The sequence below is a fragment of the Amia ocellicauda genome, chromosome 14, assembly GCF_036373705.1.
Source record: "Amia ocellicauda isolate fAmiCal2 chromosome 14, fAmiCal2.hap1, whole genome shotgun sequence".
Lineage (NCBI taxonomy): Eukaryota > Metazoa > Chordata > Actinopteri > Amiiformes > Amiidae > Amia > Amia ocellicauda.
Genome location: NC_089863.1, coordinates 15,075,868 through 15,096,679, shown reverse-complemented (window position 1 = coordinate 15,096,679; position 20,812 = coordinate 15,075,868). Strand labels below are relative to the sequence as shown.

General features: G+C 45.6%; 2 protein-coding genes across 3 annotated transcripts; one reads left to right on the top strand and one right to left on the bottom strand.

Annotated features, from left to right (window-relative positions):
• Positions 1-651: 651 nt before the first annotated feature.
• On the top strand, positions 652-8,868 carry LOC136768814 (serine protease 27). Of its 2 annotated transcripts, none has more exons than XM_066723193.1 (7): positions 652-840; positions 1,237-1,308; positions 2,774-2,797; positions 2,925-3,090; positions 6,732-7,003; positions 7,260-7,420; positions 8,259-8,868. In XM_066723193.1, exons 2-7 carry the CDS (start codon positions 1,260-1,262, stop codon positions 8,520-8,522), a joined length of 936 nt encoding a protein of 311 aa, XP_066579290.1. In that variant the 5' UTR covers positions 652-840; positions 1,237-1,259; the 3' UTR covers positions 8,523-8,868. The 2 variants fall into 2 exon arrangements, with proteins under 2 accessions (XP_066579290.1, XP_066579291.1); XM_066723194.1 differs by having other exon boundaries at positions 1,221-1,308.
• Positions 8,869-9,714: 846 nt separating this feature from the next.
• On the bottom strand, positions 9,715-19,354 carry mapk7 (mitogen-activated protein kinase 7). Its single transcript, XM_066723217.1, has 7 exons — positions 19,288-19,354; positions 15,691-15,916; positions 15,099-15,264; positions 13,437-14,833; positions 12,141-13,303; positions 11,851-11,978; positions 9,715-10,422 (listed from the first exon to the last, which is right to left on the bottom strand). The coding sequence occupies exons 2-7, from the start codon at positions 15,911-15,913 to the stop codon at positions 10,269-10,271; spliced, it is 3,231 nt and encodes a 1,076-aa protein (XP_066579314.1). The 5' UTR covers positions 15,914-15,916; positions 19,288-19,354; the 3' UTR covers positions 9,715-10,268.
• Between the last annotated feature and the right edge of the window lie 1,458 nt (positions 19,355-20,812).

The window sequence follows — 20,812 nt, the reverse complement described above, 5'->3', positions numbered from 1 at the left end:
AGTGAGATCGCTTATCCTTATCTCTGAGGGCTTTAACGTGAAAACATCAACTGCAACAGGATAAGGGATGCACTTTGCTCTGCTGACTGTATAACAGAAAGTGCACCCCACATGATCATGCTTCGTTACTTCTACAAAAGTTTAATATCACCGAAGCAGCCAACACGTTTTTATACCGAACACATTTAAAGTGCTAACAAAGATCAAGTACAAACCAGCATTTAGGCTACCTTATTTTGTTTATTGATCAGTTTTACTGTAGCCTACAGCATGCAAATATGCGCAAGTTAGTTTTATTAGCCCCATGAAAATGCGTAGTTGTTTTGATGGTGAAGGATGCACTCAGAGACCAGATTCTTACTTGAACTTGCAAAATATCTAGATTACAGTCAGTGAATAAACATAAGATTTAGCACACAGCTGACAAACATCATTGTGGCGCACATCCTCTGGGATCACCTTGCACACTGCCCCGTCATTACACAGCAGACCGCCGCTACACGGGATCCCATATTTGAGTCTCGTTCATGTAAACAACGTGACGTTTCTGTGAATCTCTCTGAACCGGGGAGGCGGGTCGAAAGGGCCGTCTGGCGTCTCTCATTGGTTAGCGAGCTTACCTGGCGCAGGTAATTGAGGTGTATATGTGCAATGTGGGGGGTGCGCTATCAGTTTACTGGTCTGACCGCATTTTTGCGCCGCTGCTGTGCGCCACTGACTGAAATATAAAGAGCAGATTCAGTTCTCAAGAAGCTCTGGGATTACTGGTTTCCCGTTTTCTTTGTGCGGTATTTTCTGCGTTGTCGGAATTTGTGCTCAAACTACCGAGGGAAACCGAGGGTAGGCGATGCTTTGTTTTGAAAACCGTGTGTGTGCGTGTGTATGTATATATATATATATATATATATATATATATATATATATATATTGTAGGCTATGGATCTGGAACCTGTTGGACTGTAGTGTTCAATGGCTGCTTTGTGTCGGGGGTCTGTGTGTTAAATGGGGGATTATGGTGTCCGTGTCTCCGCCGAAAGACTTGAAAGAGACTGGGAGCAGTCCCGTGTGACAGTAGCCTATACATTAAAGTGATTCGTGGATAGACTTTTATAGATAATCACAGTTATCAGCCAAACGTAAACCCTATCATGCCTTTCCAGACACTATCAGCTGTGTCCAAGAATAATCACTTATTACGAATAATTATTTTAATGTATTAGCTGCCTCTGATTGCAGAGAAACCAGAGAGGTATCCCACCATGCCCTGGACATTGGAAATGACTCTCACTCTGCTACTGTTCACACTTGGTGAGAGATTATTATTATTATTATTATTATTATTATTATTATTATTATTATTATTATTATTATTATTATTAATAATAATAATACTTTCTATACAGTATGGTCTGTCTTTACTGCAGTGTGGTGCCTGTCTGGAATTAACCCCTCTAGTCTCCCAACCCTCTTCCTCTCTTGGTCTCTCTCACTCTCTCCCCCTTTTCTCTTCTCCACAATCTAGTGTTTCAGGAATGAGTTGAACTGGTCAGGCACTGTGGCGTAAGAAGGGGAAAGTAGATTTGCGTGCTAGACCGATACTCTGAGATGCCTACCAGCACAACACACAAACCAGTTTATTACCTCTGTAAACCCACAGCTGATTCTGACATGCACTATGTTTGGTATTTGGAGTAGATCTGATTACCTGATTTTAAAAGGTCACGCCCCCCCTCTGCCTGCAATTAAATCATGTATGTGTATTTTGTATGTAGTACATTGTGCTCTTTTTTTTTATAGGTCTAAAGGTGTGTTGTATTTTCTTGATCTCACTGTGTTGTGATTTCTCAAGCATGTATATCTAAGGCAGTGGCTCTCATCCCTGGCCCACTATTCATCTGGCCTCTGTTTCAACCAAGCTCTGGATTTCTTAATTGACTGTATTATTAACTTAATTTGGGTTCTTGAATTGTTCAACCAACAAAACGTTTGAGATTTCAGTGCCCGATATGATTTTCAATTTCCTGTGTCAAATAAATAAGGAAGCTCAGATTAGTGCTTGCATTTATTCTTCAGTTAAAGTGCCAGTCAAGTAATTGAGAGTATCGCTGAAACAAACACAAAGTAGGACAGCGGGGCCCCAGAAGCAGGGCTGAGAACCACTGAGGTAGTGACAGCTGAAAGGCATCTTGGGATAGTGGGTCTGCCGAGAAATTAAAATGTATTATTATTATTATTACTAATCATATACCTATACCATAGGAAACTCTGGAGCCCTGTACTGCTTGTCCTTAAATAGAAAGACCGACATACTTTAAATGGATAGGATCGGGCAGTAACAATGGGGTTGGGGTCCTATGTACAGGATCTGTATGGCAACATTGGTTTAATTTTAAAATGTTTTCGTTTCTGTCCACTCCACTCTTCTTTTTCCACTATCTCTCTCTCCACTCTCCCTCTTCCCTTCTTGCTCAATCTCTTCCTCCCCTGGCCACATTGCATCATTAATCCACACGGTGGGAGTGCAAACTTTGACGCAGGTGAAACTTTTAGTGCTTAATGACTGATTTAAGCGCTCATTAGACCGGTATAAAAATTATGTTGGTTTCCTAAGAGCCCTGTTACGGCATTTTGACATTTGAGTGCAGAACCATATTGACTTCTCCCTCTGCCCCGTGTGTTTCTCAGTCAAACCAGTTGTCTCTTTCACAGAATCCAGTCAGTGTCTGGTTGGTAGCCATTGTCTCATGTGTTCTTTTCATTGTTTTCCTTGTAGGACTGTGGACATGTGAAGCACAAGGTAACTGAATCTGTAATTGTTGTGGCTTTGGTGATCGGAAAGGGTTTTACATTTACATCTGTCTTTGTTTTACTGTAGTGTATGTTACTGTTTGAATTAATGTCTCCTCTCCTCCTCCCTCTCTCAGGGTGTGGGCAACCACCCCTAAACAACCGTATCGTGGGGGGTCAGAATGCACCGGAGGGGGCGTGGCCATGGAACGTGGACATCCAGCAGCAAGGCGTGGGGCACGTGTGTGGGGGCTCCCTCATAGATAACAGCTGGGTGCTGTCTGCTGCTCACTGCTTCCCCAGGTTAGTACTGTGGTGACCTCTGGTCTAGTCTTGTTTACTTATTTAGCGGTTTGTTTAATTGTTTACAGTGAATTGTTCTGTTCATTCTGTACTTTACTGGAGTGGATTATAGTTTTGTGGTCTGTAGTGTACTCAGTGTCGGAGTTAATGAATCGGGGGCCCGGTGCAGACTGCGTTAGTGGGGCCCCCCACTCCAACCATTTAGAGCCAAAACTGATTTGTTTAGGCAATAGTGTCCTCATTTTTGTTTGAAAAGAAATGTTAATAAATACAAATTGCTAGCTCCAACAAACTTATTTATAAACAGAAAATCTACAAATAAAAGTTTATCAAAGAATAAATCTAATGTTAAAGTTACACATTATTAAAGTTAGGATAGGAAAGAAATGTTCCACTGACACACATTACAAAATAACAAGTGCAATTCAATGTAACTGGCTTAGCAAGCTGTTGATGTCAACCAAACACATGAAAAAACAACAACTTTAATGCAACTGTTATGAAGCATTATAAGGGTTAAAATTAAATCTTTACTTCATAAATGAATTTGTCAATTTGTAAATGAATTCAATTAATTTATTTAGCTGTTTGCCAAGTGGTCTTTCAATTATATTTTAAATAGGAGTTTGTATACTTTGTACTAGTAGTTTATCTAGCTGTAAATTTTTGATTTGTTTTTTAAATATAAATTTCAATGTTGATTTTTCCTAATATACACCGATCAGCCGTAACATTATGACCACCTGCCTAATATTGTGTAGGTCCCCCTTTTGCCACCAAACAGCCCTGACCCGTCGAGGCATGGACTCCACTGGACCTCTGAAGGTGTGCTGTGGTATCTGGCACCAAGACGTTAGCAGCAGATCCTTTAAGTCCTGTAAGTTGCGAGGTGGGGCCTCCATGGATCGGACTTGTTTGTCCAGCACATCCCACAGATGCTCGATTGGATTGAGATCTGGGGAATTTGGAGGCCAAGTCAACACCTTGAACTCGTGATTCATCAGACCAGGCCACCTTCTTCTATTGCTCCGTGGTCCAGTTCTGATGCCCACATGCCAATTGTAGGCGCTTTTGGCAGTGGACAGGGGTCAGCATGGGCACCCTGACTGGTCTGCGGCTACGCAGCCCCATACGCAACAAACTGCGATGCACTGTGTGTTCTGACACCTTTCTATCAGAACCAGCATTCACTTTTTCAGCAATTTGAGCTACAGTAGCTCGTCTGTTGGATCGGACCACACGGGCCAGCCTTCGCTCCCCACATGCATCAATGAGCCTTGGACGCTCATGACCCTGTCGCCGGTTCACCGCTTTTCCTTCCTTGGACCACTTTTGATAGGTACTGACCACTGCAGACTGGGAACACCCCACAGGAGCTGCAGTTTTGGAGATGCTCTGACCCAGTCGTCTAGCCATTACAATTTGGCCCTTGTCAAAGTCGCTCGGATCCTTACGCTTGCCCATTTTTCCTGCTTCTAACACATCAACTTTGAGGACAAAATGTTCACTTGCTGCCTAATATATCCCACCCACTGACAGGTGCCATGATAACAAGATTATCAGTGTTATTCACTTCACCTGTCAGTGGTCATAATGTTATGGCTGATCTGTGTATATCAATCAGGATGGTGTGACCACCCTTTGCCTTCAAAACAGCATCAATTCTTCTAGGTACAGTTGCACACAGTTTTTGAAGGAACTCATAAGAACATAAGAAAGCTTACAATCGAGAGGAGGCCATTTGACCCATCGTACTCGTTTGGTGTCCAAGGATCCTATCCAGTCTATTTTTAAATGTTCCCAAAGTTTCAGCTTCAGCCACATCGCTGGGGAGTTTGTTCCAGATTGTGACGGCTCTCTGTGTGAAGAAGTGTCTCCTGTTTTCCGTTTTGAATGCCTTGAAGCCCAATTTCCATTTGTGTCCCCGGGTGCGTGTGTCCCTGCTGATCTGGAAAAGCTCCTCTGGTTTGATGTGGTCAATGTCTTTCATGATTTTGAAGACTTGGATCGGGTCCCCACGTAGTCTCCTCTGTTCCAGGGTGAAAAGGTTCAGGTCCCTCAGTCTCTCAGTAGGACATTCCCTTCAGACCTGGAATAAGTCAGGTTGCTCTCCTCTGAACTGCCTCTAGAGCAGCGATATCTTTCTTGAAGTGTGGAGCCAAATTTGGGGCCAATCGGATGCCTCCCTGATGGTATTGCATGATGGATGAGTATCTGCCTGTACTTCTCAGCATTGAGGAGACCATTAATTCTGACCAAATCCCCAACTCCATTTGCAGAAATGCAGCCCCAAACTTGCAAGGAACCTCCACCATGCTTCACTGTTGCCTGCAGGCACTCATTCGTGTACCGCTCTCCAGCTCTTCGGCGAACAAACTGCCTTCTGGTACAACAACATATTTCAGATTGTGACTCATCAGTCCAGAGCACCTGCTATAATTTTTCTGCACCCCAGTTCCTGTGTTTTCGTGCATAGTGCATAGAGTCGCTTGGGGAGGTATGGCTTTATGGCCGCAAGTCTTCCATGAAGGCCACTTCTGACCAGACTCCTCCGGACAGTAGATGGGTGTACCAGGGTCCCACTGTTTTCTGTCAATTCTGAGCTGATGTCACTGATGGACGTCTTCCGATTGCGAAGGGAAGTAAGCATGATGTGTCTTTCATCTGCTGCAGTAAGTTTCCTTGGCCGACCACTGCGTCTACCTCATCTGGATACTGTGGACAGTTCTGGGCTCCACACTTCAAGAAAGATATCGCTGCTCTTGAGGCAGTTCAGAGGAGAGCAACCTGACTTATTCCAGGTCTGAAGGGAATGTCCTACTGAGAGACTGAGGGACCTGAACCTTTTCACCCTGGAACAGAGGAGACTACGTGGGGACCCGATCCAAGTCTTCAAAATCATGAAAGACATCGACCACATCAAACCAGAGGAGCTTTTCCAGATCAGCAGGGACACACGCACCCGGGGACACAAATGGAAATTGGGCTTCAAGGCATTCAAAACGGAAAACGGGAGACACTTCTTCACACAGAGAGTCGTCACAATCTGGAACAAACTCCCCAGCGATGTGGCTGAAGCTGAAACTTTGGGAACATTTAAAAATAGACTGGATAGGATCCTTGGACACCAAATGAGTATGATGGGTGAAATGGCCTCCTCTCGATTTCAAGCTTTCTTATGTTCTTATGTGTTCCTTCAAAAACTGTGTGCAAGCGTACCTAGAAGAATTGATGCTGTTTTGAAGGCAAAGGGTGGTCACACCAAATATTGATTTGATGTAGATTTTTCTTCCGTTCACTCACTTTGCATTTTGTTAATTGATAAATATAATCTATTAACATGTCTATTTTTGAAAGCATTCTTACTTTACAGCATTTGCTCACACCTGCACAGTACTAATTATATATATATATATATATATATAATTTTTTTTTTTTAACCATACTTGGTCAGGGCCCTTTGGATTTGTACTACTTGCACCCCCTTAAAGCCGTCACTGTTATCTAGAGTTATGTACTGTACTGTCATTGACTATAGTATTCTGTACTATCGTATACAGTCTGTCTGTGGGTCTTTTTTTTTCCTCTGTCTGCCAAACATCTGGAATCAACCCCCTTCTCTCTGCCCTTCTCCCCCCAAGCTCAGTGGACAGCTCGATCTACATCCTGTACTTGGGCCGCTACCAGCTGAATGGCATCAACAGCAACGAGGTGAGCCGGCGTGTGCAGCAAGTGGTGGTTTACCCTGGATACATGGAGCCGCAGCAGGGGTCCGATGTGGCGCTTGTGCAGCTGGATAGCCCAGTCGAATACACCGACTTCATCTTGCCCGTCTGTCTGCCAGACCCCAGCGTGCTCTTCTCCGATACCATGGACTGCTACGTCACAGGCTGGGGACAAACCACACAGGGCGGTGAGGCGGGGGCGGGTGCACAAGGGGAAGGAGTTAGGGAGTGAGTGAGTGTCTGTCTGTTTTTGTACGTCTGTCCGTCCTTCTCTGTCAGGATCTAAGCAGTGATGATGCTTAAAAAGATTAAGCGGGTTGGTGTGTCTGCATCAATTTGTCGGTCTCTGCATTTCCCTGCATTTTTTTCCCTGCATTTCACTACAGTCACCTGTAGTGTCCAGTTAGTCAGGGTATGTATTAATCTCTCTCCTTCCTTCCTCAGGTTCTTTAGCCAACATAATACAGGAGGTTCAGTTGCCCATCATCAGCCTCTCCACCTGCCAACAGATGTACCAAACCCCAGTTGCAGGGTATGATACCATGAGTATTCTGAGCGACATGATCTGTGCAGGGTTCCAAGATGGCGGCAAGGACGCCTGCCAGGTATAGATGATTTTATACATATATAATATATATTTTCTTCATCCAAGCATTTCAGTTTCTTATAAAGTTAAACAAAATGGACACGCCTCATTACTGATTTAACCAGCAGTGCCAGCACACATGGGACACACAGTCCTCAAGGCCAAATGCATTCGATATGTCGTCCACTGTGCCAAACGACACGCCCAAGGTGAATAATGAAATTCCACAGGACTGCGGGCAAAGTTTCTGCGGAGACGCAACACTGCTCTCGCTCCATTGTCTCAGATTGTTACCCGGGCACGGACTACAGCTGATCACTGTGTCCTGGTACAGCTGCTTTCAGAGACTGCAAGAAAAATGAACCGGCAACTGAAATGGTTTAATGCATAAAATAATTAAATGAAACCAAATCACCCCATATTAACACTGAGAGGTGACAAATGAGAGGCTCTTAAGCCCCCACAATCCTCTGCTCACAACATTCATTGGTTAAATTTGAAGAGTGGCTGACACTCCCCAGGGTCCTAAACTTTATATGAATAGAGCTCCAGGTTTTGACATTTCGCTGCAGACAGCTATGATGCCTTTGGAACACGGAGGAATGGTATTAGGGGTCTAATTCGGGGGTCTTGTGGGAGAGGAGGCGGGAAGGCGAAATGGAGATAGGGAAGTTGGGAGGATTGGACTAACTAGGCCTTTGTTTAGGATTCAGTGCAGCATTTTTGCTCTAATGTCCTGTATTAACTCTTTCATCCTTCCCATCTTTTCTCTCTCCTTTTTGTCCCCCAACATGTCTCGACCCTCCCCCTTTTGATCTCCCTTTCCATCTTCCTCCCATCCTCCCCCTCTCACTCAGGGAGACTCGGGCGGCCCCCTGGTGTGCTCCATGGTGAACAACACCTGGGTGCAGGCGGGGGTGGTGAGCTTCGGCGAAGGCTGTGCCATCGCTAACCGTCCAGGTGTCTACGCCAGGGTGACATCCTTCTCCAGCTGGGTACAAAGCTATCTGACCGATATCACGCTGGTGGGCCGTGCGGCCCCCACTGCCTTTGCTCAGCCTGCCATCGTCATCCTCGCCCACGGCCTAGCCTCTGCACTCATCGCCACGCTGCTCAGATAGAGAGAAATTATGGGTGGAGGTATGGTGGGAGGGTGGAAACTAAATTAAGGGAGAGAGGGAATGGGGAGATGGAGGGATGGAAAGAAGATGAGAGAATGGTGGGAAGCTAATTCTTCAATTCACCGGACCAATGGAAATCTAACCTGCATCTGAGCTCTGACTACACACAACTGGACTCGTGTACTTTTTGAAGGGCTAAGAGGTGTCCCAAGGCACCGGGTCTTATTTACAGGGTACTTCTAATTTTTACGAATTATCACTTTAATTATGATTTTGTTTTTATATATGTCCTTGTCACAGTTGAATTTGTAGTCATGTATTGGTAAATTAAAGAAACAAACATGGAGTCTGTGTGGTGATTTATGAGGGAAGAAATTTTGATTTTTCAAAATATATGTATTTATTGAAAAGCCACCTAGTTCTCTTTTTACATCCTGTATCCATTTAAAGAAAGGGTTCCCAAATGTAACCCTTAATGATGTTTGGTATGGCCCCACCAAAGCCAACCCTTTTCTGAACCTTTACAATATTTTTTTTACACGTTATGAAAAAAGTTACAAATTGCACATGTAATTTGGGGGAAAATAATAAAACCACAATTCAAGTTCATAAATATTCTGTAAAAAAAAAAGTGTAGGAACTAAAACGGTAAAATTTAGGATCTAGTCTGTTTTCATAAATGGTTCATTTTCTAGTGTAGGCCCCCCATTCCATGCAACCTCCAGAAATTGGCCCTCCATCACCAGACATTGGGAACCCCTGATTTAAAGTATACCTTGCCTGAAACCCAAGTTTCTCAACTCTAACCAGGTAAGACTCCAACAACTAGGCAACTTGTCTTGAGCTGCTGGAGTCAAGCTCCATGAAACACTGCCCCTTGCTGTCAGGGGGGTGCAGCCTGTGAACCCAGCAGTGTCAATCTTGGAGCTGTAGTTTTGCAGACTCCCCTTCTTCAGAGGTGATTTATGAAGGTGAGGTTATTCCTCTGTTGCTGTAAGATGTCAACCAGGCCCGAGGAGCAGCTCTTCAAATATCAGGTATAGAAAGAAAAATAAAAGTATGCTTGCTTTGAAAACATTTGCATATGTAAACTTTAAACAAATTGAACTGGGTTTGCTTTCTGGACATGCAATGTAGTGTAAATGACAATCACATCATTCTCTCTCTCAAGGACCACCAGTTAGCAAGGAAATTATTAAACAATATCTTTATTTAAAAAAAAAAAGGGTTCAAAGGAAGAATACAAAAAAAAGACAACCTAAAAATAATATAAATCTAGTGAATAGTCACTAAGTCGGGCAGAAACACTGATCACAGCCTTTACTGTCTGCTGGGAAAGTGTGGGTGGAGGAAGGGAGGGAGAGAGCCAGGATGAGGGAAAAGGAGTGGGGGAAAGAATGTTGGAAGGAGGAAAAGGGATGGATAGAAATAGAATGGCAGAGAGAGAAATTGAAAGGGACAGAGCGCTGCAGACCCTGTACTTAATACAGAGAAATAGTGACATAGGGAAGGAAGGAGTGAGATGGGCTAGAGAAGTCTTGAAGCGAGAGTGAGGAGATGGAGTTAGAGATGAACGAGTAGATCTACCCTGTAGAGAGAGAGCAGGTAGCTTCATTACAGTAAGATGTTGTACTTTTAACAGCTACAAGTCAGTCTTTTTCTTGTCACAGATTGATTTATCTTTATTTCAAGGCTCAAATCGTGAGCCTGCGTAGATGTATGCAAGCAATTTCGAGGAACAGCCAATCAAGGGTCAGGAAGGGTGGGCGTGTCAGAGAGGATCATGGGAGACCCCAACTGCAGCTCCTGCTGAAGTGATTCCAGGTCAGCCGGGGTCATCTTGTGTACCTCCAGCCAATCGGAGAGCAGGGAAGCAGAGAGGGGGGCGGAGTCACTGTGACTGGCGAGAGAGAGCGAGACATTAACACAAAGATACAGGCTGGAAACAACAGTGTTAAAATTACGGTACATTTTAACCTTTGAAGGTTCTGAAAACATGACCGAACAAAGGTTTGAAGCTTCGTTTGGTGCTAATTTGCATAATGTATTCAATGACGTCACATTAGATACTAGTGTGTAGATTTGAATGAACCGCCTACTTTTTTTTTTTTTTCAGGTAATCCACTGAAACAAAATAAAACATCCCCCTTTAGTTTAAAATGCATTTTTGAACAGTAATCATGTTGGTATTTGTTTTTTTACAAGAACATTTTTATATTGATTTTACTTGCATGAAACATGTTAACCTTCCAGTAAAGGCATCTTACTCATAATAAACTGTATGCGCGGTGATGTATGTTAACTTTAATTTGTATTTTATTAATTTCTTTTATTATTATTGTCAGAAATACCAAATCGGTGTGAACCCCTTGATGAATATACCCCAGTGTTCAGTACTATACTGAAAGTAGTAAATACTAAAGACACTAAGTAACCTTAACATTTGGGTTAACTATAATAAGAGTTCAGAGTTTGTGTCAACATTATATATTGTTAATATTATTATACATAATAATAATGGGTCAATTGCAACGACCTTGCAGAGTTAGTATGAAGCTGTGTACTAAACACGGGATCATCTCCAGTGCACTGCTTTCAGTTCTATGCAGTTGACGTATTAAGCCTAATAAATAACACATAATCATTTCAACTTAGGTTGGTGATCCCTGAAAATGCTTGTTCCTCTGTGATATACAAACTTTCAATTGCAAATTTACATTAAGCTTTTAGGGGGTCTTCTTTGCATTTAGCAAAAAATCCAACAGCAAATGTTTGTCGAAACATCCGTTTTACATTTCCATTATATTGTACAACACTGTGCTGTAAAGATCACGGATAAAGAAACAACAAAGCAGGATAACAGTGGTCCACAGGCATGCTGGCAGGTGAGGCATAGACCAAACTCATCATTCCAGGTGCAACAACACATTGTTTTATTACTGCAGCACACAAAGGTCTCAATGACTGAACACACACAGATGACTCGTTCTGCCGCCTCCCTTCACATTTTATCCCCTCTCTCTATGCACTTTGTATTGCACTTATGTTGTAAGTTTCCCTGGATAAGGGCGTCTGCCAAGAAATAAAAATAATAATAATAATAATAATAATGCTCCTCCCGACCGCACCTCATTAATCCTTTATTGGGTGCGGTGGCATGCTTCAGTATTCAAACATTGTCAATTTCTATCACAGAAAGAGACCATCATGACAGACAGACAGAGTGAAATGTCCAGTGATACAGATCAAGACGGTAGAGAGACAGGGAGCGAAAGAGAGGAGACGGACACAGAGGGAGAGGGAGGCAGAGTTCTCTGCAGCAGCATACCTGTCTCTGCTCTCTACTGGCAGGTCGAAGGACTGGTTGAGGAACTCCTCCAGGTCAAAGCCCACGCCGTACCCAGCGCCACTGCCCTTTGGTGTGACCGAGAACACCGGGGGCAACATGTCCTCCACCTGGGGGCGAGAGAGGGAGAGGTTAAAGAGCACTGACTGGACACTAAGGTGTATTAACAGTCACTCACTATAGAGCTGTTAACAGTGACTGACTGGACACTATAGAGTCGATATTGCTTGGACGCTACAGCACTGTAAGTCTGACTGATTGGGCCCACAGACCTGAGACTTGGACAGCTGTAAGGTGACGGTATGTATGTCAGGGATGCTGGTGGAGGGCTGTCCTGGCATGGGAAGCTCATGGCCGGGTGCAGGGATCACCGGGGTCCCAGAGTCAGGGCCATGGGCCTGGGAAGTGGGCCGCAGGGCAGGGAGGGCAGCAGACGCCGGGCCTTTATGCAGGTCTGTGTTGGCTGTACTGGTGGCGGAGTCGGTGTGGTTGCTGGTGGGGCGAGAGCTGCCGCCTCCTTGATCATCCCTGCCACAGTTCCTGTTCTCAGCTATGAGGGCGGCTTCCGAGGAGAGGCCTTCCCCTTGTGAGAATCCTGGGCCTTTCCTGAGGTAGGCACCCACAGGCAGGAGCTCGGGATGGGGCTGGCTGCTGGGGTTGGAGTTGGGGTGCGTGGCAGGATGGATGAGATTTTGGGAGGGCTGTTGCTGACTTACCTCTCCTATTCCTCTTTCCCCTCTCCCCCCCAGGTCCCCTGCCCCATCTGGGCGACGCCATGTGTGTAGTGGGGGGAACACTGGTGTCCCAAACTGACACTTGGCTTTGGGGGTGCCATCCTCACTCAGGGAGCCAGTGCCCAATGTGTTCATGCTCTCCCCGGTCTGGGCTGGGTACGATGTGGACGGGGTAGCCTGCTGGTAGAACTGGGCAAAGTTCTGGGGGGCTTTGGGACCCGAGCACTCCGCTACTTCCCGTTTCCCCCGAGGTGGCTCGGGTTTAGCCAAAGGCAGCCCGTTGACAAGCTCCTGTAGCTCCCGATTGGCTTGGCTGGCTGGAGGGAGGCCCTTCTCCCCTAGCTCCTTAAGCCCGCCCCCAACAGCACCCCCTTCCCTGATTGGCTGCCCCCTGCCATCCATCATCCTCCTCCAGCGCTCCAACAGGCTCTTGTCGTTGTCGCTCAGCAGCACCCCTCTCAAGGACTCCCCCTTCTTGCCCTCTCTCTTCTCCTTCTCTCGCAGCCTCCTCTCACGCTCTTTGGCCCGCTCCTGCCGTCGCCGCCTCTTCTCCTCCCTCTCCCTCTGTCGCTCCTGCGCCGTCACGGGTCTCCGTGGCTCTGAGCTGCTCCCCCCGGACCCCAGCATGGAGACGGCACCCCCAGATGCCCCCCCGAAACCTCCCTCTGCCCCAACCCCACCCAGGACTGCAGAACTGCCATCTACAGAGAGAAAGAGAGAGGCAGGGGGAGTTAGAGAGAACGGATAAACAGATCAGTAAAGTCATTACAATGTTAAAGGAAAAAAAGGCAACGACACAGAGATGACAGAGACATTGAAGCCACAGTTGCTGACCTTTTGCCCGCTGTCTCAGTGCGGATTTCAGCAGCGCGGCTTTCAGAGCAGCCTTGGTGTCGTCTGATATCGCCCCCTCCCTGCGTGGGACCCCCCCGCTGCCAACCCCAGGGTCCCCCTCGCATGGCCGCCCACCCTTGCCCCGCTGGGAGCTGCCCTGAGCCAGGGAGCGAGACAGAGACTGTGAGAGGGACTGCACCTGGGCCAGGGAGAGAGAGAGGACGGGGGGAGCGGCAAGGGTAGGGGCAGGGGCAGAACAAGGGGGCGGTCCCAGCTGGCTCCGCTCCCCTTCCCCCTCTGGTCTCCCGGCGAGAGTGGAAGGGGCCGGAGTGGCGGGAGGAGGCGGTGGCGGGGCCGGAGGAGGGGTTGGGACAGGCGGCGTGTCTGGGTCGCCGAGCGGCGTGGTCAGGTCGATGGTCTCAGGCTGGCCGGGGTCAGAGCTGGCGCTGGGCATGTCGACATCGTGGCAGCTGTCGCTGGGAGGGGGCAGGGCGGTGGCGGAGCAGACGGGAGTCACTGGGGTCAGGTGGACGACGGGGGAGGGGGTGGAGGCGGTGACGGGGCGCAGCTGGGGGCGGAAGGAGATTTTGCGGCGGATGCCCTCACGGCGGGTGTGGAAGTCCTGAATCTCCTCCAAGATGGCGTCCTTGATCTGCTCCCGGGAGAGGGGCAGCTGATCAAACTCAAAATCGAAGGCCGGAACGCAGACGGGCTCGTCGTCGGGGTCGTGGTACTTAGCCAGGTAGGGGTGGCGCAGGGCCTCGGTCACCGACATGCGCTCCTGGGGGTCAAACCTCAGCATGGCAGCCAGCAGATCCAGGGCGGATGATTCAGCCTCGGGGAACAGGGAGGTCAGGGGAATGGGGTCACGGCAGGGCAGGCTCTGCACGTAGGCACGCACCCTCTCGGCCCCGATCGCCCCGATGACGCCAGCAGGTGGGGTGCCCAGCACGGACAAGATGAGCTGCAGCTGGTGCACGTAGTTCTTGCCCGGGAACAGCTGTCGGCGGCCCAGCATCTCGGCGAAGATGCATCCCACGGACCACATGTCAATGGCCAGGCTGTAGTGTTGGAGGGACAGCAGAAGCTCTGGGGCGCGGTACCACCGTGTGGCCACGTATTCTGTCATGAAGGACCGTGCCGTCGCCCCACTGCCGCCATCCGCCCGCCCACTCAGGCCCCGTGCCATGCCGAAGTCGCCGATCTTGAGCTCGCACGTCTCATTCACCAGCAGGTTGGAGGGCTTCAGGTCGCGGTGGATGACGTTGGCCGAGTGCACGTACTTGAGGCCGCGCAGCAACTGGTACAGGAAGTAGCGTGCATGCTCCGGGGTCAGCGGCTGCCGTGAGTGGATGATCTGGTGCAGGTCGCTCTCCATCAGGTCTAGCACTACGTAGCTGGAGAGAGGGAATGAGAGGGATAGAAGGGGAAGAGAGAGAGAGAGAGAAGGGAGTGAATCAAAGAGGGAGAAGAGGAGCCTTGGTAAATACCTGCAAAGACTGTTATAAAACTGTTATAAGACTGTTATAAAAAAAAAAAAAAAAATGCGAGAGAGAGAGAGAGAGAGAGAGAGAGACTAGGGGATGGGGTGGAGGGGGAAGAGAGAGAGAGAGGGAGGGACAGAGAGAGAAAGAGGGAGAGGGAGGGGGCGGGGCCACTCACACAGACTTGAAGGTGCAGTGGGGCTGCGAGGGCTGCAGGATGTCCTTGATGGCGATGATGTTGTCATGTTTGAAGTGCTTGAGGATCTTGAGCTCGCGCAGCGTGCGCTTGGCGTTGGTCAGCATGTCAAAGGCATTGGGAATCTTCTTTATCGCCACCCGCTGGCCTGGAGGAGCAAGGAGGATAATGAATCAGAAACCTTTTAATAACTGACTGACTGCCGCACACTGGTGCTGACTGACTGCCTGCCTGACTGACGCACTGACTGACGCACTGACTAATTAATTGACTTGACTGACACTGACTGATCAATATCCTGAGTGACTGGAGTGGTGGACAGTCAAGAGAGGTTTTTAAGGTCACTTTAATTAAACCTAACCGGTTTGCAAACTTAATAATTTTAATTGGTTTAATTTTTAATGCTTAATTGGTTTAATAAATGAATGATTTCGTTAAGTAATTGAGATCTCAGGAAGAAGACAAATCACTGGTCTGACTGACCTATTGACTGTTTAAGTAAGTTGCTAGTAAATTATTCCGCTCCGTAGATAATTAGGAGGACATTCAGAGATGAGAAAGCAATTTGCCCCACCTGTGTCCCGCCTCTTGGCTGAGGAGACAACGCCATAGGCTCCCGTGCCGATGGTCTCGATGATGTCATACTCATCGCCCACCTCAAACTTCACGTCCAGCGAATGGGCTTTCAGCAGCGCCAGGTTCCTAGCAACTGTGCTGGTTGCCGCGGTCTCTCCTTGCTCGGGTTCTGCCCCACCTCCCTGGGCAACCGCAGGTTTCTCCTCCACTTCTGACATCATTGACTGAAAAAGAGAGTTTGACTCACTGAGAAAGGCAGGGAGGTTAACACACAGACACTGACTGAACAGTGGGCTGAGAAACATAGTAAAAAACAAAAGGATTTACAGAAACAGAAGGATTTACAAGTAGACAGACAGCCACAGGACAGTACAGGTGAGAGGCAGCCATCTTGCCGTCTTCCTAATTTCAGCCAGTCTTAGCATTCCTGTTTTTTTTTAACTGCCTTAATTGTATGTAGTTTGCCTTAATTTAAGTCAATTCAGTACAGCTGCTGAGTTGGTGAAAGTAAACAGGTTGAAGAAAAGGTGATTTAGACTAGGACTAGCAGGATTTCAATTAAGTGAGTTGTGCCAGGTGGATCCAGTTGGATCCAGTTAGGTGTGAATTGGGGGCAGGTAGCAGTGGTGCCGCTAAGGGGTGGGGCCACCCAGATACAATCACTGCCATGAATACATGTTGATACTTGATGAATACAAGTTGAAAGGATACACACAATTTAGGAGAGACAGGCAAAATCGAAGAGGTGGTGGGGTAGCATTATATGTGAAAAATGACATTGAGGCAGAAGAACTCAAATTAGATCATAGTAACAAAACAGATTTGTGTGGGTTAAATTGTGGAATAAAAAGGATTAGCTTTGAGGCATACTTTCAAAAAACAAGGACCAAGTCTACAATTTTAGAAAAGCAAACCTTGAAAGAGGTAGACTGGAGCACACTGAATACAAATTCAGTTGAAAATTGATGGTTATATTTTAAGAATATACTACTTGAGGCTCAGGAGAAATTTGTACCAAAAAACATTGACCAAAATGTATAGAAGTATTCAAAAAAATATCAAGACAAAGAAAATGTTGTATAGCGCATACAAAATGGATGGAAACAAAACAAACTACAAAGAATATGTTGAGCTGCAAAGAGATCTTAAAAAAGTGATCAGGAAGGGAAAGAGGGAAATAGAAAAAACATAGCTCTTGGAGCTAAAACTAATGCAAAGAGCTTTTTTCAATATTACAGCAAGAGGTCAATAAAGGAGGAAGTGAAACAGATAAAGGGCAAAAATGGAGGTATCTTGGAAAATTTACAAGATGTAGCAAATGTTCTAAATGAGTATTTCACAGAGGTTTTCACAAAAGAAAAAATGGATAACATGCTACGGGTTAACAACCAGTCCAGTCAAACCCTAAGAGAGATCAGGATAAATGAGGAGGAGGTACTAAAGGGACTAGCAGAATTAAAAACAAACAATTCACCTGGGCCAGATGGGATATTTCCAACAGTACTTAAAGAAATGAGGGAAATTATTTATAGGCCGCTAACTCAATTATTCCAAATGACACTTAGAACAGGGGATGTGCCAACTGACTGGAAGACAGCAAATATCATACCAATCCACAAGAAAGGGACAAAACTGAGTCAGGAAATTACAGACCAATCAGTCTCACCTGCATCACCTGTAAAATGTTGGAAAAAATGATTAGACAGAAAATAGAGGAGCATCTTAATGAAAACCAAATTCTTGGAGACAGTCAACATGGACATGTTTAGACGAGGCAGATCATGTCTTACTAATTTATTTTAGTTTGTTTCTAAACTATATTAATGATCTGGACTCCGGGATACTTAAAAAAACTTGTCAAATTTGCAGATGATGCTAAAATAGGTGGCTCAGCAGATACAATCTTTGCAGCACAGGCTACTCAAAGGGACTTAGATAATATTCAGTTGTGGGCCGACACCTGGCAGATGAAATTCAATGTGGACGAGTGCAAGGTAATACATGCAGGTAATAAAAATGTCCACTATAATTACACTATGGAAGAAATAGAAATAGATGAAGTAACACATGAGACAGACCTAGGAGTCTATGTGGACTCCTTACTTTCCCAATCCAACAGTGTGGGGAAGCAATAAAAAAGGCAAACACAATGTTAGGGTATATTGTCAAAAGTGTAGAATTGAGAACAAGGGCAGTGATGTTCAGACTGTACAATGCACTAGTTAGAGCTCATCTGGATACTGTGGACAGTTCTGGGCTCCACACTTCAAGAAAGATATCGCTGCTCTAGAGGCAGTTCAGAGGAGAGCAACCAGACTTATTCCAGGTCTGAAGGGAACGTCCTACTGAGAGACTGAGGACCTGAACCTTTTCACCCTGGAACAGAGGAGACTACGTGGGGACTTGATCCAAGTCTTCAAAATCATGAAAGGCATCGACCACATCAAACCAGAGGAGCTTTTCCAGATCAGCAGGGACACACGCACCCGGGGACACAAATGGAAATTGGTCTTCAAGGCATTCAAGACAGAAAACAGGAGACACTTCTTCACACGGAGAGTTGTCACAATCTGAACAAACTCCCCAGCGATGTGGTTGAAGCTGAAAATTTGGGACCATTTAAAAAATAAACTGAATGGACACCAAATGAGCACAATGGGTCGAATGGCATCCTCTCCTTTGTAAACTGTCTTATGTTGTTATGTTCCTAAATGTGGATACAGAGATAGGAGGGGCCACACAAGATAACCCTGGAGAAATCTAGATAGTTGAATAATAAAAATTACACTGCGGATAATAATACCACCATCCGCATTTAATATCAAGAGCATACAATTACCACTACTACTACTACCAATAGTAGCAACAACCAAAATGTTGATCATATAACCATTACTGCTATTTCTACATAAGTGGTCGTACTTCTGATTAATAATATACAAATAGTTATTAGACAAGCACGACACAATAATAATAATAATAATAAATACATACATAATATCAGCAGCAACAATCTCTCTAGGTAGTGCATGCCATTCGCTGACAACTTCCACGTACGAGTTTTAAAGGTGAATGCTTTGGTGACTGTAATAATATTATTATTATTATTATTATTATTAATAATAATAATAATCACTAATATTACAGCTACTACAGGCTCTAGCCTACTCCTTTATTACTCAGTCACCAATTAACAACTTTCAATCACATTGTGGCAGCGATACGGGATAATAACTCGCCCACAATACCTCTAATAACAACAACAACAATAGGTTTGGTGCCGGGGGTGTTAAACAGCGGATATTATGTTACACATTACGTCTGTGCGGTGTTATGTTCGTCAAACCCGTAATGTCAAAGGCAGAAACCCCAGTAACTAAACTATTGTAATTATATCTGATAATGCCTCGTCCCCCACCCTCCACCTACCCCATCTCCCAGTCTGTAGAAAACTAGTATCGGACTGAAATGAACTGGGAGGATAATATGACATGTGTATCCAAAATGAATTAACTCCGTACACATAACGTAAGCAGTTCAGTAATGTACGTTAACATGTTCATTGTCTAATCAGAAACAACAGTTATTTACTCACAGGCTCGGCGGTACCATGCCGCAGCCGACTGCGTCTCTCTTTCTCACACTCACTCACTCACACACACTGCTTTTTACACTTTCACTTCCTGGTGTACTTCCTTGTTCTCCGTGACTGGCACCAGTGGTAGCCAATAGCAGTTGGCCCGCCCTGCAAGTTGACCAATGGAAGGACACCGGGGGGAGGGACGGGGGGCGGGGCGTAGGCCGGCTGCCAGGATCACTGCGCCAGGGCGGGGTCAGGTGTAGAGGCTGTGTTTGTGGTGAGGCTGGGTCAATCCCTCTCCTTCACTCATTTTTATTCTCTGTGTCTGTCTATTGGTATTATTATAACTAGTAGCATACTAGCATACTAGTTATTAAAGCAACAACAACAATAATATTAATAAACAGTTTGAATGAAAATAATAGTTACATTTAGTGTTCTGGGTTCATGCATGGACTTCGGTCATAACTTTATTGTTTGGTGCCAGTAATAATGGTGCTAATAATACAGACGTGTTTTGAGACAAGTCCAGTAAGCATTACAATGCAATATCAGTTCAGAACAGAGATTTGTAACAGTTTAACACTAACAGTGATTTTTTTTTCAACTGCAGTATTATCTGCAAATGCAAGTTTTGAAAAAGTGTCACATTAAAAAATCACAAATAAAAAATAAGAATTGTATATAGCTGTAAAATGTATGAGAACATAAGAAAGTTTAGAAATGAGAGGAGGCCATTCGACCCATCGTGCTCGTTTGGTGTCCATTAATATCTAAGTGATCCCAGGATCCTGTCCAGTCTATTTTTAAATGTTCCCAAATTTTCAGCTTCTACCACATCGCTGGGGAGTTTGTTCAGATTGTGATGCCTCTCTGTGTGAAGAAGTGTCTCCTGTTTTCTGTCTTGAATGCCTTGAAGCCCAATTTCCATCTGTGTCCCGGGTCCGTGTGTCCCTGCTGATCTGGAAAAGCTCCTCTGGTTTGATGCGGTCGATGCCTATAATGATTTTGAAGACTTGAATCCCTATGTAGAATGCACATTCATAACACATGATTTCAACTGCTTTGCTACCTGGCCTGGATTCACCATTTCACTTAAAACAATAAATAATCAGAGGAGAGTCAGTGTAGAGCAACAGCTTTATTAACAGGGATGCAGTTTTAACTGGCACAACACACATCTCTCTCACTACATTTCACTCAGTCTGAATCTCAATGTGAATCGAATCCGAATTTGACCGTGGGGACAAATTTATCCCCTCAAGCCCATCTCCCCAATCACTGTTCCCCACTATTCGTATGTGCGGTTAACCTTTGACCCTGGTATCCACAGGTTCTTGCTCAATACTCAGATCCCCAAACGATCCTGCCACACATATACCTGACAGACACACACGTTGCAGTCCTTCATGCCACACAAAAGTCCCAGATTTCTACAATATAATTGATTTCACAAGTGAAGTGGGGGTTGGAGGGGATTTGATAGTGAAGGTGAGATTTGTGTTTCCAAATATTTAGTTTAGATAACAAACAAAGAGCA

What these genes read in the sequence shown, in the direction of transcription:
- LOC136768814 (XM_066723193.1), top strand. Translation starts at nt 1,260, where the DNA reads ATGCCCTGGACATTGGAAATGACTCTCACTCTGCTACTGTTCACACTT. An exon ending in GCTGCTCACTGCTTCCCCAG is followed by an intron (nt 3,091 to 6,731) that starts GTTAGTACTGTG and finishes TCTCCCCCCAAG; the next exon opens with CTCAGTGGACAGCTCGATCT. An exon ending in GGGACAAACCACACAGGGCG is followed by an intron (nt 7,004 to 7,259) that starts GTGAGGCGGGGG and finishes TTCCTTCCTCAG; the next exon opens with GTTCTTTAGCCAACATAATA.
- mapk7 (XM_066723217.1), bottom strand. Translation starts at nt 15,913, where the DNA reads ATGATGTCAGAAGTGGAGGAGAAACCTGCGGTTGCCCAGGGAGGTGGG. An exon ending in AGCCAAGAGGCGGGACACAG is followed by an intron (nt 15,265 to 15,690) that starts GTGGGGCAAATT and finishes TTGCTCCTCCAG; the next exon opens with GCCAGCGGGTGGCGATAAAG. An exon ending in ACTGAGACAGCGGGCAAAAG is followed by an intron (nt 13,304 to 13,436) that starts GTCAGCAACTGT and finishes TTCTCTCTGTAG; the next exon opens with ATGGCAGTTCTGCAGTCCTG.